This window comes from Bos javanicus, chromosome 3 (genome assembly GCF_032452875.1).
Source record: "Bos javanicus breed banteng chromosome 3, ARS-OSU_banteng_1.0, whole genome shotgun sequence".
Classification (NCBI taxonomy): domain Eukaryota; kingdom Metazoa; phylum Chordata; class Mammalia; order Artiodactyla; family Bovidae; genus Bos; species Bos javanicus.
The window spans coordinates 28854872-28872638 of NC_083870.1; the positions used below are offsets into that span (position 1 = coordinate 28854872).

At 38.2% G+C, this 17767-nt stretch overlaps 2 protein-coding genes across 2 annotated transcripts in view; one reads left to right on the forward strand and one right to left on the reverse strand.

The window, feature by feature from the left end:
* Positions 1-837, reverse strand: part of LOC133243468 (uncharacterized) — a 63537-nt gene extending 62700 nt beyond the window's left edge. The window contains exon 1 of the mRNA XM_061410417.1: positions 748-837. The gene's annotated coding sequence lies outside the window, so the exon portion shown is untranslated. The remainder of the gene's footprint in view (positions 1-747) is intronic.
* Positions 748-13236, forward strand: SIKE1 (suppressor of IKBKE 1). The gene is made up of 5 exons (XM_061410457.1): positions 748-1001; positions 1236-1341; positions 2310-2452; positions 3799-3912; positions 5773-13236. The coding sequence occupies exons 1-5, from the start codon at positions 843-845 to the stop codon at positions 5872-5874; spliced, it is 624 nt and encodes a 207-aa protein (XP_061266441.1). The 5' UTR covers positions 748-842; the 3' UTR covers positions 5875-13236.
* The last annotated feature ends 4531 nt before the right edge of the window (positions 13237-17767 follow it).

The following is a 17767-nucleotide window of genomic DNA, read 5'->3' on the forward strand; positions in this document are numbered from 1 at the left end:
GAATAAGGAGTTAAAGTCTAATGCTGTTGTGTTTAGTTGCTAAGTAGCTTTCCACTCTTTGCGACCCCATGGACTGCAGCACACCAGGCTTTCTAGTCCTTCACCATCTCCCAGAGTTTGCTCAAATTCATTGAATCAGTGAAGCTATTCAACCATCTTATCCTCTGTCACCCACTTCTCCTCCTGCCCTCAACCCTTCTGAGCATCAGAGTCTTTTTCAGTGAATCGGTTCTTAGCATCAGGTGGCCAAAGTACTTGAGCTTAGGCTTCATCATCAGTCCTTCCAATGAATAGTCAGGGCTGATTTCCTTTAGGACTGACTGATTTGATCTTGCAGTCCAAGAGACTGTTAAGACTTCAGTTTTGCAAAATGAGAAGAATTCTGCAGATGAATGGTAATGATGACTGCACAACAACTTGAATGTACTTAATACTATTGGTTAAGATGATAAATTTAAAGCGTGTTTACCACATTAAAAGAAAAAAAATATTAAACGGTGATAAGAGCAATCCACATCAATCAAAACCAGTAGGAACGGGAAACTCAAGACTAGCCCAGCCTTAACACAACTTGACCACCAGGCAGTGGAAACAGGAAACCAAAGGCGTGGCAAGGGCAGGCCTCTGGGGCTCTTGCACAGGGCGAGGAAGCGGGGAAGCCACAGGTTAAAGACGGTCACCAGCCACCGAGGCTGCCACTGCGCAAGCGCATATCGCGGCTGCCGCCGAGGCTCCTTTTAAACGTACTCGGAAGTGACGTCTGTAAAGCTGAGACTCGCTCAGGGACGCGCTGAGTCCTTGGCACTGGTGAGCGGTGTTCTGATTGCGGTCCTGGGGCCGCTATGAGCTGCACCATCGAGAAGATTCTGACAGACGCTAAGACTCTACTGGAGAGGCTGAGGGAGCACGATGCGGCTGCCGAGTCACTAGTGGATCAGTCGGCGGCTCTGCACCGGCGGGTAGCCGCTATGCGGGAGGCGGGGACAGCGCTTCCGGACCAGGTCAGGCAGAGGGTACGGGCCCGTGCCCTCGGGTTCTGGACACTTGAGGGGGGGAGGATGAGGCAAAGTGGAAACTCGGCTTGGAGGTTTTTTCTGGTCCCAGAGGGTGGCTGTGAGACCTTTCTGTGGGGTCGGGGCTGCCAGTGCTGTCCTGGAGTTCTGCCTCCTTCCTCTTCAGTTGCATCTGCGGCTGTTATGTTTACGGCTCGATTAGTTTGTCTCTTGTTTGTCCAGTATCAAGAGGATGCATCCGATATAAAGGACATGTCCAAATACAAACCTCACATTCTGCTGTCCCAAGAGAATACACAGATTAGAGACTTGCAGCAGGAAAACAGAGGTTAGTCAGGCCTTTTTGTGTGTAATGATTTTCTCATATCCAGTAATATTTCAAAAGTTCTTGCAAAAATGACAAGTCACAAAAGTGCACATGCTGTGGTGGTGATTTAGTCACTAAGTCGTGTCCGACTCTTGCGACCCCATGGACTGTAGCCTGCCAGGCTCCTCTGTCCATGGGATTCTCCAGGCAAGAATAATGGAGTGGGTTGCCATAGCCTATGATGACCCAGTAGCAGTAAAGTTTATTACATTACTCTTTTCAAGGTCATCTGACTGATTTTGTATTTAAACGCAGCTTATACAAGAGGTGCTTAGTAGAGTTGAATTATTATTGCATGGCTTGTTAGGTGTCTGGAGACTGAGGGTTGCATAATGGAAGAGTTAATATCCTCAAGGGCTTAAGATTTAATGTTTAAATATTAATTGAAATAAACATTAAAGCTAAGATTGAAGAGATTTTTATGTTCTTATGCAAGGTAGAAGAGCTGAAGTTAATCCTCCGGGTGTATATTCTTGGGCTTGGTGAATATATTGTTAATGATAGTAGTATGAATAGTTATTTGTATATAAATTTACAGAGGGCCTTCACATATATCATTGCAATACATATATGTATTCTCATATGTTCATTTTGAAGTAGACAAGCCAGGTTTTTATTATTACAAGGCAGATAAGAAATAGGCTCAGAGAGGTTACATGATTTAAGAGTAGTAATCTAGTAATTCACAGAATTGAACTTAAACTCGTCTTCTGATGCCACATCCCATGTTGATTCTACCAGATTTTGCTGCTGCTGCCTGGAAAGATATTTTTTTGCATAGACCATGATTGTTGAGTTTTGTGGACTTAAACACCAATTTACATCTTTGGGTTCATAATATTTCACACATGTCATAAAATCCAGCTGTTTGAGTTTGGCTTTAGGAGGTATTTCAGACATCACTGCCTAGTTATTTTGTTTTTTGATAGAGCTATGGGTTTCCTTGGAGGAACACCAGGATGCTTTGGAACTCATCATGAGCAAATACCGAAAACAGATGTTACAATTAATGGTTGCTAAAAAAGCAGCGGATGCTGAACCGGTCCTGAAAGCTCACCAGTCTCACTCTGCAGTAAGAAACTTTGATGGATAAATTCTAAATGAATTGAAATCTTGACGTTGTTTTAGATCATGTGCTTGCTTTTGAAGTAAGCTTGTTTTCCTTTCATGTTTACCACATTTGCTGTAGGTTTTAGTATAGCTTTGTAAAGATATGAGTAGAAAAAAGGGGGTAAAGGGCCTTTTATCTGAGTAAGACTCAAGTTCATCCCTCCACTAAGATCTCTCTTCAAGATGTTAATGAACACTTAGTTTTTCCACTGAACAATGTCAGTTAGCGTTAAAGTGAAAATGAAAATCATTCAGTCATGTCTGATTCTTTGGGACCCCGTGGACTGTACAGTTCATGGAATTCTCCAGGCCAGAATACTGGAGTGGGTAATCTTTCCCTTTTCCAGGGGATCTTCCCAATCTAGGGATTGAACCCAGGTCTCCTGGCTTGCAGCCAGATTCTTTACCAGCTGAGCCACAAGGGAAGCTTGTTAGTATTAAAGGTATTCAGTAAATACTTGAGTTGTTATTATGGTACGTTTCACTAAATTGTAAGCTCCTTGCTTGTAAGGAGCGTGAATTTATCTTTTATCCCTAACATAGTACTTGGCACATAGCAGGAGAGTCAGTATACATAGCATCATACTGTGTTGTTAGGAGAGAAAAGTACGGTTTAAAAAAAAAAATGGCGTAGTTTCTATACTCTCATTGCTTATGGTTTAATATGGGAGATACAGTAATTGTTCTTAAGTTTCTAGAGTGCTTTAGAGTTGTCTTTGTACGTTTGCATGTACTATATCATTTAATCCTAAATTAATAGATTGACACCTCACTATTTGCTGCAGTGGAATTTATGGAAGATAAGTTTCATCTTAGATTCCATTGAAAGCATTTTAATGAATTTAACTAAGTAAGGTCATAGGGAACAGGGATCTTTTAAATATGTGAATGACTTTCATCTGTGGTCCAAAGGAGAAAAACCTGATCCTTGAAGAAGACAGAATTTAGCTTATATGAAAAGCCTGCTAAGAGAGATGTCCAAAGATAGAATAAGGTACCTTGGAATGTGGCAAGCTTCCTGCCAATAAAAGTATTTAAATTTAAGTTAAACAGCCATTTAGAGATAGCGTCCAATATCTAGTGGATGATTAGACTAGAGTCAATCTTCTGAAAATGAATTATCTGTGAATATCACAAGATAAGTTTATTATGGCTTTACCTCTGAGGACTTAGATTGTAGTGAAATTACTATAACCTCTGTACCACAGATTAAATGAATTTTTAACATTATAATACACATGGTCTCATGACCTTCATATCTGCTAAAAAAATGACTTTTTCACTTTCTTATTCTGAATATCTTCACAGGAAATTGAGAATCAGATTGACAGAATCTGTGAAATGGGAGAAGTGATGAGGAAAGCAGTTCAAATGGATGATGACCAATTTTGTAAGATTCAGGAAAAACTAGCGCAATTAGAGGTAAGATTGTTGCCATTTTAGGTTCATAATATCTTAGGGAGTTTTCAGTCTGAAAGGTATGCCATCATTGTATATCACTGCAGTGTATTGATGTTTCCTCTGTGGTCTGATTTAAAATTAAAACATCCTCCATACCCTTTTGAAGAAAGGAAATGTAATCAGAAGCAAACAATGAAAATGCTTATTGGCTAGAAATTGATATATCATACTGAGAGGGTAAAGGGAGTGGAAAGGACAGATTACATGTGAGCTAAAGTCCCTCATTTGCTGTAAAAAGAACTCAAATAGATACTGTTTAAACTTGATGATCAGGAAATAGCAGTACAAGACATATTATTTAGAATTATGGAAGTAAACACCTAAAGAAATAGATAAAAATATTAAAAGTGGTTGCCTTTGGGAAACAAAGCCAAGGGACTGCAGACTATTTTACAGGTCTTTTAGTCTTGATTTTTTTTTTAATCAATTTTTATTTTAAAGTCTTGATTTTGTTTTAAAGCTGTTTTAATGTAATGTTTTGATTAAAATGGGAATAATTTACAAAGAAAGGCCTGGAGTGTTAGTGTGCCCATACAATTGTTAAAGAGAAACATTACAATAGATGATATGAATGTTACACTTATTACAAATTCTGCCATGGGCCCTTGGAAAATACCAGAGAGAAAAAGACCAGGTCCCTCCTCAGAGTCTAATGATAGCAATAAAACTAATAAATTTTTTTGGTATGAAATGGTGTGTAAATGCTAGGAGAGAGATACAGGGTATGTCTTGGTGAAACCTGAAAATGCTGTGGTTTACCAGAATTTCCTGCAGAGAATAAGGATGAAGAGTGCAAACTGCTGTATCTGGAAATCAAAGGGAGTGGCAAAGACCCAATTAGGATAGGAGTTAGTTAAAATGATAGAATGACCTTGTCTGTGCCATCCCTAATTTACTTCAGTTATGGAAACAGCCCTAAGGAAATGTGAGTCAAGTCTTACTTAATGCAGTAGAAAAAATGTGGGTATCAGATTAAAACCAGCAATACCACATGCAGGTTATCTGAATATGGGCAGGTTTTTGGACTTTTGGGAGCCAGTGTCCTCATCCCAAGAGAACACGGATGTAGACAATGGTGCCTCCCCTGCATACTGTATGAGATAATATATGTAAGACACCCATGTGGAACCTGGCTGTGTGCCCAGTAATTATTTTCCCCCTTTCCTTCCTTTCTCCAAAACTATAGGACATCTAGGAGAGAAGGTTAAGCAGAATGAAAATGTTATTAGGAATTTGAAAGACAGAAGAAACAATAGTGAAACTTGTGGGAACCATAAAGATTTTGACAAGCAGTGAATTCCTTTAGTGGAGCGGGACCCTGTTTTTTTCATGTGTAGTCTTAACACCTGGCATGTGGAAATTACTCAGTAAATGTTTTTTAACTGAATAAATAAGTAGAGTTTTAGGAACTTCTCAGTTCTTTTGTTTCTTTAAAACTTTTAAAAGTAAAATAATACACTTTCTTTTTTTTTTTTTTGAGCGGGGTGGGAGGCTTTTATTCCACTGTGTGTGAGTGGAGGGGGCCTGGAGAGAGGGCAGCAGGCAGGGCAGGAGGGGCTGGAGGGTGGAAAGGGGCTGGGCAGCGGGAGGGCTGCCCCCAGGCCTGTTGGGAAGAGGATACTGGGACTGATCCCTGCCGGGACCTCACCCCGGGGATGGGGTGGGAATCGGGTCTGGAGCAATGAGGGCCCCCTTGCTCCGGGCTGGATGTGAGGTCAGGGCAAATAATATACTTTCTGTTTCAAGCCGCAAACAATGGGTTCTGATACAGTTTGACAGAATACCTGAAATGAACATACATTTTTTTTTTTTATTTTCCAGCTTGAAAATAAGGAACTTCGAGAATTATTGTCCATCAGCAGTGAGTCTCTTCAGGTCAGGAAGGAAAGCTCAGTGGACACTGCTTCCCAAGGCATCAAATAATTCAACTTCTGAATAATGCCTGGAGGTTGTTTATCAAGGAAGGAAGTTATTAACGCTATTCGAGTATTGTGCGTTCATTGTCTTGCCTCAGAATTGATTTAATGTTGATTAAATGTATCAAGTGGCAGTTTACAATTTGCAGTCGAAAGTGGCTGTCCACAAAATAGTTTTAAGGTGTTAGTAAAAGTACACACTGAGTTTCACTATTCCTTTCTGTAAGAGACTAATTTTCATTTCTGGGACCGTGATTTATATAAACTGTGTTTTCAGTTCATTTTTGTTCTTTCATGTCTCTGAAACTTATAGCATTTTGTTATAAGCCAGCAGTTTTATTTTATATCAGATTATAAATTGCAATTCTAAAAAATCTTAAACATTATCTTTTTAAGTCTATATAGCATAAAGCTGGATTTTTTTCCATTTGAGAAAAATACAACTCCACAGAAGTTGATTGGCAGATTCTCTAATTTGTAACATAGATTCTCTAATTTGTAACATCATTCACCTTTTATGAAATTTTAAGTCTCTCTGGTGCTAAGAGTTGGCACCTTATGGCCTGGTGTCTTTACTCTTGAGAGAACCTATTGCTAGTCCCCATAAAATATACTTGAAAGTAAGTCAACTGTTTTTGTCCAGTGATAGTATATTCATCATATTGTTCAAAGAATGTTTAAAAATTTGTCCTGTGTATGTGTGTGCACATACATGTGCTTAGTTCAGATGCTGAAAGTAAATTTTATTTATTCTGTTTGATATTATTAGTCAATTCTTCAGTTTTGTCCTACTTGGAAATCTTCAACTTGGATAGTTTATCCAGTGTGAAGAATATATAATAGGTTTATTCACATCATAGTTAAAGGTACTACATTCTACAGTTTAATTTATATATAACTTGTAATTAAGAACCATCACTTGTTTGGATGTCTTTCATCACTGGTACTAGTAGTTGGCTTCTTTTTTAGATCCACTTTTCACAAGGAAGCAAAGTTTTATCACTTAATGAGAGTTTATTTCATGTCTAAAAGCTGTGTTGAGAGTCTAATGCTAAGTGATCAGCTAGGCTCACTCATCATTTCATTCCCCCATCTCAGTTTATTCATATTTCAAATGTATAAATTACTCATGTAATACTATCAATTTAGGTTTACCCCCAAATAATTGAAATAATGAATGCTAAATCTGTCAATATTTCCCAATTACCCTAAGCATTATACTGCATGGGACAGACACATCATTAGAAAGATTTTTGTTAGTGCTTTGAGTGGTGTAAACTTTCTTTTGTAACGCCATAAAGAATTAACACCAATTAAAACAACAGAATTTATCCAAGATATCTTAAAAGCATCTGATCCCAGTAATACTAACAGACTTTGCCTACAGTGGTAGGCTGTAACGAAATTGGTATATGTCATTTTTTAATTTGTCAAATTTCTATTCAGAGTCTTGTAAACAATTTGAAAAACATTTCCACCCAAAGTGTGGATGTTCTTATCTCATTTCCTAAGAGTATGTAAATTTTTAGTCTGATCATTTGCCTTGAAGTGTATGTCCTAAGTACCACCGTGTCCCACAGTTCCATTCAGGAGGCAGAAATATGCCATTTGTTAGCTGCCATGGCCAATTTTTGGTGAAAATGATAAATCAAATGACCCACTAAAATATAACATAGTGTCCCTTTATCTGCTGTATGTCCCTTTAGAGATGTTTGTAGAGTTCCTTACATCTCAGATATCAGGATAAATCTAAATGCTGACTTCTCCTTTGGCAAATCAAAAACTTGAAGCTTGAGTCTCAACAGCTCTCAAGATCCTATATAATATAGAGCCTAGCTGGTGTTAATACTATGAAAATAGTGTGTAGTTAAAGAGGAGAAAGAATGTTCTTGACTTTGGTTTGTGTATGAAAGTTTACTTTGCAGTTGATGAAGGAACTTGACTGGTTTCCAAATTTTAGTACAAACTTACCTTTTCTAATAAAAATCTCATTTTGAGAATAACAGCTAATATAACTCAGTAATGAGTCAACTTATTAGAAAGTGCAAAGGTTTATTTTTCACTTATATAGCAAACTGTCAATTAGGGCTTTTCATAAATACTTCCTAATTACCACATTATAGTTAGTATAACCAAAAATAGTTATTTCTGAAATGGTGTTAGAGATGTCCTCATAGTTAGAAATCGTAAGTTACATGATTACAAGTCAAAATGTAAAATTAAAACAGTTTGGAAGTATCTTGAAAATTAAGTATTATTGATACCTACCTTTATTGTGTGTTAGTCATTAGTTATGTCTGACTCTTTGTGACCCCATTGACTGTAGCCCGCCAAGCTCCTCTGTCCGTGAACTTTTATTAGTATCATATGCATAATTTGATTCAAACACTGAAAGTCTGTTTCAGTGTTCCTCAAAATGTGGTTCACTGACCTAAAATAAAAGTTGGGGGATGGAATCTAGGAATTTGTATTTTAATAATCATCCCAGATAACTTCTAAGGACATTAGTTTGAGAATGTCAAACTACTTGACAAAAAAATTGAGTGTTTTCAAAGAAAAATCTGGTAGAGGAGGCAAATGTGATAAATAAAAGGATATATTGAGTTCAAAGGAGGAACTATTTACAACTTGAGAATCCTGTAGAGACAAAATAATGCTGAATGCTGAAGAAACTGAAATTGAATAGTTCTATAAGACCTACAAGACCTTCTAGGACTAACACCCAAAAAAGATGTCCTTTTCATTATAGGAGACTGGAATGCAAAAGTAGGAAGTCAAGAAATACCTGGAGTAACAGGCAAATCTGGTCTTGGAGTACAGAATGAAGTAGAGCAAAGGCTACTAGAGTTTCACCAAGAGAACGCACTAGTCATAGCAAATGCCCTCTTCCAACAACACAAGAGAAGACTCTACACATGGACATCACCAGATGGTCAATACTGAAATCAGCTTGATTATATTCTTTGTACCAAAGATGGAGAAGTTCTATACAGTCAGCAAAAACAAGACTGGGAGCCAACTGTGGCTCAGACCATGAACTCCTTATTGCCAAATTCAGACTTAAGTTGAAGAAAATAGGGAAAACCACTAGACCATTCAGGTATGACATAAATCAAATCCCTTATGACTATACATTGAAAGTGAGAAATCGATTCAAGGGATTAGATCTGATAAGAGTGCCTGAAGAAATATGGACGGAGGTTCATGACATTGTACAGAAGGCAGGGATCAAGACCATCCCCAAGAAAAAGAAAGGCAAAATAGTTGTCTGAGGAGGCCTTACAAATAGCTGTGAAAAGAAGAGAAGTGAGAGGCAAGGGAGTAAAGGAAAGATACACCCATTTGAATGCAGAGTTCCAAAGAATAGCAAGGAGAGATAAGAAAGCCTTCCTCAGTGATCAGTGCAGAGAAATGGAGGAAAACAATCCAATGGGAAAGACTAGAGATCTCTTCAAGAAAATTAGAGATACCAAGGGAACATTTCATGCAAAATGGACACAATAAAGGACAGAAATGATACGGACCTAACAGAAGCAGAAGATATTAAGAAGAGATGGCAAGAATACACAGAAGAATTATTTTTAAAAAGATCTTCATGACCCAGATAATCACAATGATATGATCACTCACCTAGAGCCTGGAATGCGAAGTCAAGTGAGCCTTAGGAAGCATGACTACAACAAAGCTAATGGAGGTGATAGAATTCTAGTTGAGCTCTTTCAAATCCTAAAAGATGATGCTGTGAAAGTGCTGCACTCAATATACCAGCAAATTTGGAAAACTCAGCAGTGACCGCAGGACTGGAAAATGTCAGTTTTCATTCCAATCCCAAAGAAAAGCAATGCCAAAGAATATTCAAACTACTGCACAATGCACTCATATCACACGCTAGTAAAGTAATGCTCAAAATTCTCCAAGCCTGGCTTCAACAGTACGTGAACCGTGAACTTCCAGATGTTCAAGCTGGATTTAGAAAAGGCAGAGGAACCAGAGATCAAATTTCCAACATCTGTTGGATCATTGAAAAAGCAAGAAAGTTCCAGAAAAATATCTACTTTGGCTTTATTGACTATGCCAAAGCCTTTGATTACATGGATCACAACAAACTGTGGAAAATTCTCCAAGAGATGGAAATACCAGACCACCTGATCTACCTCTTGAGAAATCTGTATGCAGGTCAGGAAGCAACAGTTAGAACTGGACATGGAACAACAGACTGGTTCCAAATAGGAAAAGGAGTACATCAAGACTGTATATTGTCACCTTGCTTATTTAAATTATATGCAGAGTACAACATGAGAAACACTGGGCTGGAGAAAGCACCAGCTAGAATCAAGATTGCCGGGAGAAATATCAATAACCTCAGATATGCAGATGACACCACCCTTATGGCAGAAAATGAAGAATAACTAAAGAGCCTCTTGATAAAAGTGAAAGAGGAGAGTGGAAAAAGTTGGCTTAAAACTCAACATTCAGAAAATGAAGATCATGGCATCTGGTCCCATCACTTCATGGCAAATAGATGGGGAAACAGTGACAGACTATATTTTGGGGGGCTCCAAAATCACTGCAGATGGTGATTGCAGCCATGAAATTAAAAGACCCTTACTCCTTGGAAGTAAAGTTATGACCAACCTAGACAGCATCTTAAAAAGCAGAGACATTACTTTGCCAACAAAGCTCCATCTAGTCAAAGCTATGGTTTTTCCAGTAGTCATGTATGGATGTGAGAGACGGACTATAAAGAAAGCTGAGCGCTGAAGAATTGATGCTTTTGAACTGTGGTGCTGGAGAAGACTCTTGAGAGTCCCTTGGACTGCAAGGAGATCAAACCAGTCCATCCTAAAGGAAATCAGTCCTGAGTATTCATTGGAAGGACTGATGTTGTAGCTGAAACTCCAATACTTTGGCCACCTGATGCAAAGAACTGAATCATTGGAAAAGACCTGGATGCTGGGAAAGACGGAGAAGGCAATGGCAACCCACTCCAGTACTCTTGCCTGGAAAATCCCATGGACGGAGGAGCCTGGTAGGCTGTAGTCCATGGGGTCACAAAGAGTCGGACACTTACTGAGCGACTTCACTTTCACTTTCATGCATTGGAGAAGGAAATGGCAACCCACTCCAGTGTTCTTGCCTGGAGAATCCCAGGGACGGCAGAGCCTGGTGGGCTGCCATCTGTGGGGTCGCACAGAGTTGGACACGACTGAAGCGACTTAGCAGCAGCACCAGTTGGGAAAGATTGAAGGCAGGAGGAGAAAGGGACGACAGAGGATGGGATGTTTGGATGGCATCACTGACTCAATGGACATGAGTTTGAGAAAACTCCAGTTGTTGATGGACAGGGAGGTCTGTCGTGCTGCAGTCCATGGGGTCGCAAAGAGACGCAACTGAGCGCCTGAACTGAACTGAGAGACAAAAATAAGTAGAAGAACTAGAAAGCTGGGTCCTTTCTAGTTATTGTAAAATCTCCGTTTCCAGTTGTACTTCATTTTACAGATACGCAGGTACACAAGGAGGTTATTCAAACAGAAACCAAGATTCAAATGCAGATTTGAAACATTGTTAACCATTAAGATTCCTTTACATGCCAAATACTCTTCAGAATTCAAGTGGTTCTTGATAAGCAAAATCTACTTTTATTAACAGTGCAAAAGAAACACCACAGCCCACATATTAGAAAATATCATGAATTTAATCATTGAAGCCTGGAGAAGGAAATAGCAACCCACTACATTACCCTTGCCTGGAAAATTCCATGGATGGAGGAGCCTGGTGGGCTATAGTCCATGGGGTCGCAAAGAGTCAGACATGACTGAGCAACTTCACTTTCACTTTCAGTAATGAGACCTAATTGTCATCTGTTTTCCAGTGTGTGCGTGCAACTGAAAGGAACAGTGTTTAATCAGTGCTTAGCAATACTAACTACATACAGGAAATGTGTGGTTCTGTCTTTCAAATCTGCCTCATTAGCATGTTTTTCATCTTTCATGCTATTTTCATGTTGCAGGAAGGTTGCTGCTGTGCCAGAAGTCATGTCCATGTTTGAAAGCAGGAAAAAAAGGAGGGGGGAAATAGCCTATGCCAGCTATACCTATTCTCCTTTATGAGGAAAAGCAAAGCTTCCCCAGAAATCCAGAGTTTCCTTTGTCTTATTTGCCTGACCTGTTAAATTGTTAACTTCTAACAGCAAAAGAGGCTGGGTACATGGCTGCCCCAGATAAAATCAGTATTCTGTTAGGAAAGAGTATTAAGAAAGCAGCTAACGACAGTCTTTACACTGAATAGTTTTTAACCATTGTGTTGATGTTGAATGGCCAAGGAATGGGCTGCAGAAGATACCTGTCATCTCTCTTCTGGCTGCCCATTATCCTAACTCATACTATAGTTAGGGAACCTATCACCTAATGAGGCAGGACCTTACTCCTTCCTGACAAATTTTAAAGTGTCAGATACTTGTTTTCCCAGCCTCTTTGCAGCCAGGGAAGACACCTCTGCCTTAAAAGTTCGTGATAGAAAGAGGGAGAGCTGTGCAGACGTCTTTGAGTAAAGGCAGTGATATACAACACCGGCTTCTCCATCCAGCTCCACAGGAAGCAATAAAAAAATAGCTGCACTGACAACACTCAGTATCCAGTGTCAGCAAAGCCCATGGTGTAAGCTGCAGTGTCTGCCCGCAGTGGAGACGGTGGGGTCTTCACTGAAGCTATTATCTGAAGTGATTATAGAGGTTGTAGAGCCTCTAAATCTGGTTTTCAGGGTATCCAGAGATCCTGAGGGTTACTTATTAGCTTTTACTAATGTCACTTTTTGTTAAAATTAACCTGAATTGACTATAATTAAGACTGGAACCCTGACTGACAAAATAAGCATAGTTTAAAAAGCAACCTTTTGAATATAAATTTTGTCCACACTTGATGCATAATTTTACACTTAATGTTTTAATGTAATTTTTTACTTACAAAAGGATGTGACATGCATATAAATTATCAAGCATAATAATTCATCTCCTAATTTAGGAAATAGAACATTACCCATTTGTTACATTTATTTGAGCTCCTCTCCTGTCTCTATCCCTCTGCTCTGTCTTTTTAATAGTTTTGTCACATGAAGAAAGACCTGAAACATGTATCTCACCCTGAAGTGACATTTTTAGTTTCATTCCTTTTTGAGCTTTATGAAAGTGGTATCAGACTGTATAGTAGCCTATGGGGATTTTATTTTTTTCACTCTTCATTATGTTTCTAAGATTCATGGTATTGTGTATAGTTGTCATTCATTTTCATTGATGTATAAGAGTTAATCATGTGACTACAGTATATTTTGAAGGGGTACATACATATAAAATAAAATTGTACATTTTTTAAAAGATCCTTGATACTGTCTCCTACTTTATAATTCTCCCTCCATATACCTTATTGATATTGTACACATTTCACTATAAGCAAATATATTTCATATTCTGTAGTTATTTCACTTGCAGTTGTCTCATGTCAACTTTCAAGGTGAATTACAGAGTATTATTCACTAATATGCATAGTGGAAAGCAGATGATGCTTTTTTTCTGTCGCTCTTCAAGAATGCTAAAGAGAAGGTGGAACCTTCAGAGCTTCGATGAACTACAGTTCACATTTTGTCTAGCCTCTTAGAAATGTGTTTTTTTATGTTACTGATCCTAAGATTTATTTTTATTTCATACTTTAATATCTCTGAAATTGGGATATGTCTTATACATGTAGGGGTTGTGGTCTAGTTGATTCTAAGCAAGGAAAATTGATTTGCATTTCTGGTGGCATGACTGGACAAAGGCAAGTTCTTGATAGTTCAGTCAACAAACTAAGAGCTATTTGAAAAAGGAATGGAGGGTTAGCTGTCTTTTGTGAACTTTCCATTAACACTTGTAAAATCAAGAGTGCATAAGAATTTAGGAGTATGACTGTCTTATTTTTCTATTGAAGTTGAAGTGAAGTCTCCTCAGTTGTGTCCGACTCCTTGCGACCCCATGGACCGTAGCCTACCGGGCTCCTCCGTCCATGGGATTTTCCAGTTAAAAATACTGGAGTGGTTTGCCATTTCCTTCTCCAGGGGAACTTCCTGACCCAGGGATTGAACCTGGGTCTCCCACATTGTAGGCAGACGCTTTACTGTCTGAGCCATAACAAATCACCGCAAGTTTAGCAGTTTAAAGCAACAGCTATTTATTATCCTACAGTTACAGTTTAAAGCAACAGCTATTTATTATCCTACAGTTCTGTAAGTCAGAAGTCCACGCAGGGCTCAACTGGGTTTTCTCAGGATCTCATCAGACTGAAGTCAAGGTATCACCCGAGGCTAGCATCTCATCTAAGGCTCTGGTCCCTCTCCCATACTTACATGGTTGTTGGCAAAATTCATTTCCTTGCAGGTGTAGAACTCACAGGCCTTCAAGGCCAACAGAAGATCATCTCTGACTTTCATTGTCTTCTACTTCTAGACTCCTTTATAAGAGCTCACATTATTAGGCCCACATAGAATAAGCTCCCTCTTGATTAACCCAACTGATGAGATACCTTAATTACATCTACAATGGTCCCTTTTGCCATTAAGGAGATATAAGTGATATCCTCTAACATCTACAAACTCAGACCATGCTCGAGAGAAAGGAATTATAGAAGGCAAATGTACCAAATGATGGGAATCTTGGTGGCCTTCTTAAAATTCTGCCTACCACAGTGGCTTTTGGAAGCTTGGAATAAAATCGTGGAGACAACTGGTGGCTCAAGCAATAAAGAACCCGCCTGCCAATGCAGGAGACCGGGATTCAATCCCTGTGTTGGGAAGATCCCGTAGAGGAGAAAATGGCAACCCATTCCAGTATTCTTGCCAGGAAAATCCCATGGACAGAGGAGCCTGGCAGTCCATAGGGCTGCAAAGAGTCGGACAGGACTGAGCACACATTATATACTCAGCATTAAGACAACAATGAAATGCTGCATTACCAGTATTCTTGGTGGCCCCAGAATACTTCTGTGTAGAAAAACCTGCACATCTATGAGACAAAAAAAAAGATTTATTAGCAAGATCCACCAATGCATGCTAAAATGAGTGAACTAAAGTTCAATCAGAAAAAGGATATTTGCATAGTCTCCATGTCAGTTTCCCAGACTTGCCGTAACAAATAAGCACAAACTGGATGGCTTCAAACAACAGAAATCTGTTCTCTCACAATTCTGAGGCTGCAAGTCTGAAATCAAGGTGTTGGCAAGTCAGTTCCTTCTGGGGGCTCTGAGGAAGAATGTGTCCCATGGCCCTTTTCTAACTTCTGGTAACTCCTGGCATTCCTTGACTTCAGATGCATCTTTGCAATCTCTGCCTCCTTAGTCTTCACATGATGTTATACTTATATGTCTCTGTGTCCAAATTTCTTTCTTCTAAGGATGCCAGTTATTGGATTAGGGTTTACCCTAGTTCTGATTTCATTTTAACTTGACTGTTTGCAAAGATACTATTCCAAATAAGGCTACATTCTGAATTCTGGGTACACATGTATGTTAAGATGACACTATTCAATCAAGCATGGTCTCAGAGTATCTCCCCCACAATATTTTTTTATTATAAAGGGAAAACCAGTAATTTTACCATGAAAAATGCAGGCAGACAACACTGACCAATTGGTTAGGTAAACATCACTAACAATACTTTCAACATCATATAAGCCCTGTGTAGGATTCAATGAGAAGCATACATGACCTCTGTAACATTCTTTCAAGTAATGCATAATATCAATCTAAGCAAAGGAAACATCAGACAAAACCAAACTGATGGAAGTTTACAAAATTACTGACCAACATTGTTTCAAAACATCTGTCATGAAAGAAGGAAAAACAGGAAATGCCATGGAATGGAGGACAGTATGAAGTGTAGGGTGGGATTCTGCATTTGATTCTGGGAGAGAAAATGGATGTTAGAGAAACACTCAGTTCAGTTCAGTTCAGTCGCTCAGTCGTGTCCGACTCTTTGCGACCCAATGAATCGCAGCATGCCAGGCCTCCCTGTCCATCACCAACTCCTGGAGTTCACTCAGACTCACGAGAAACACTGGTGAAACCCAAATTAATTTTGTAGTTAATATTATTGTGTCAAGGTTAATTTCTTACTTTTCTAGAAAGCTTATTATGCCAGTGATTGAAAAAAAAATTTGAATGAGGCTTGAAACTTCTAATCCAATTCTGTGAATATAAAGAATTATATTGTTTAAAAAAACAAGAAATTAACGTGATACAGTATTAAAGTACAGATTATATTCAAACCTCATAAAATTTTATGCTAGTGTCTGTTTTCATACCTTATTCAAGACTCCACATTGTGTTTAACTGCATTTTGAGCAGCTTCAGCTGCATGCAACAAATTCTGGTAAATTCTCGTTTCACTTTTATTCTATTACAAATACTTTTCTAATTTTCCTTGTTATGGCTTCTTAGATATACCCCTCATTTAAAAGTCAGCATTAATGTCCAAATATAAGGGATTTTTTAAAGTATCTTTGATATTAATGTCTCATTTAAGTGCTTTCTTCTCTGCAATCACCCACTGTTTTTTCAGTCTTCTAACTTTCAGTGAGACTTTCAATGGCTAAATCAAAGATCTGCCTTGGTAAATGTCTCACTGCACTTGAAAATACGTAGGTTATTTTCAAATATCTTTTGATACTAATCTCTAACATAATTCCACAGTAGTAAGAGAACAGACTCTAAGATTTCAATACCTTTAGACCAGGAAATTTCTGCACCTGGTCTTATGTCTCTGGATATATTCCAGTGTCTCCTAGTTTATCGTCTATAAACTAGGGAACTTGAATAGAATTTTAATCCTACTGTTGTGTGAAAATTGTATAGATCTTAATTATTTCTAATTGGTTCTTAATGCTTCTCAGGTCTACTATATTCTTGTGCTTCTCTGTACATTCATTCAATTAATTCTGAGAGTTTGATATGGAAACTCCAACAAAAAATCTTCGTATATCTACTTAAAACAAATAGCTATAATATATAGTGGAACTATGTGTAGCTTTGTTCTGTATTTTCCAAGGTTCCTGTAAATGTTACCATATTTTCATAATTTAAAAAAATAAAAAGATAATTTCTTACTTTTGAAAACTGCTATGGTGAGGTAAGATTAACATAACAGAAAACTGGGTGAAAGGTTTATGGGAAATTTCTGTGCTGTATTTCTAATTATTTTGTGAGCCCAAAATTATCTCAGAACAAATATGCATTGCCCTCATTACTAATGAGTCTGAGCATAATTTCAAATATTTATTTGCCTATACAGGGATTTTAAAAATATAGACATTTGAGTTTTTCCTCCATTTTCCTTTGCTTTTTTTTAATCATTTGATATGTATTAATTTACTATATATTCTGATAACATTGTCAGTTTTATATGTTCCAAATATATATTTTCCTAATCTGATTTTTTTTATTTTTTTATGTTTCCTCAGTGTATGGCATTTTAAAAATATGTTAAAATTTATTACTAAAAAGAAAGAGATTCAAAAGAGCTGGACTCCGTAAAGCAGTTTTAGGAATGCCTTAATTAATTTACTTTGCTTATTTTTTTTTTTTTACTTTATATACACACAAGTGTGACACATGATTTAAAAAAAAAAAACTAGGTCTAAATAACTTTTTTTGGTAAATTTATTTATTTTAATTGGAGGCTAATTACTTTACATCTGCTGCTGCTGCTGCTGCTGCTGCTAAGTCGCTTCAGTCGTGTCCAACTCTGTGCGACCCCATAGACAGCAGCCTGCCAGGCTCCCCAGTCCCTGGGATTCTCCAGGCAAGAACACTGGAGTGGGTTGCCACTTCCTTCTCCAATGCATGAAAGTGAAAAGTGAAAGTGAAGGCGCCCAGTCGAGT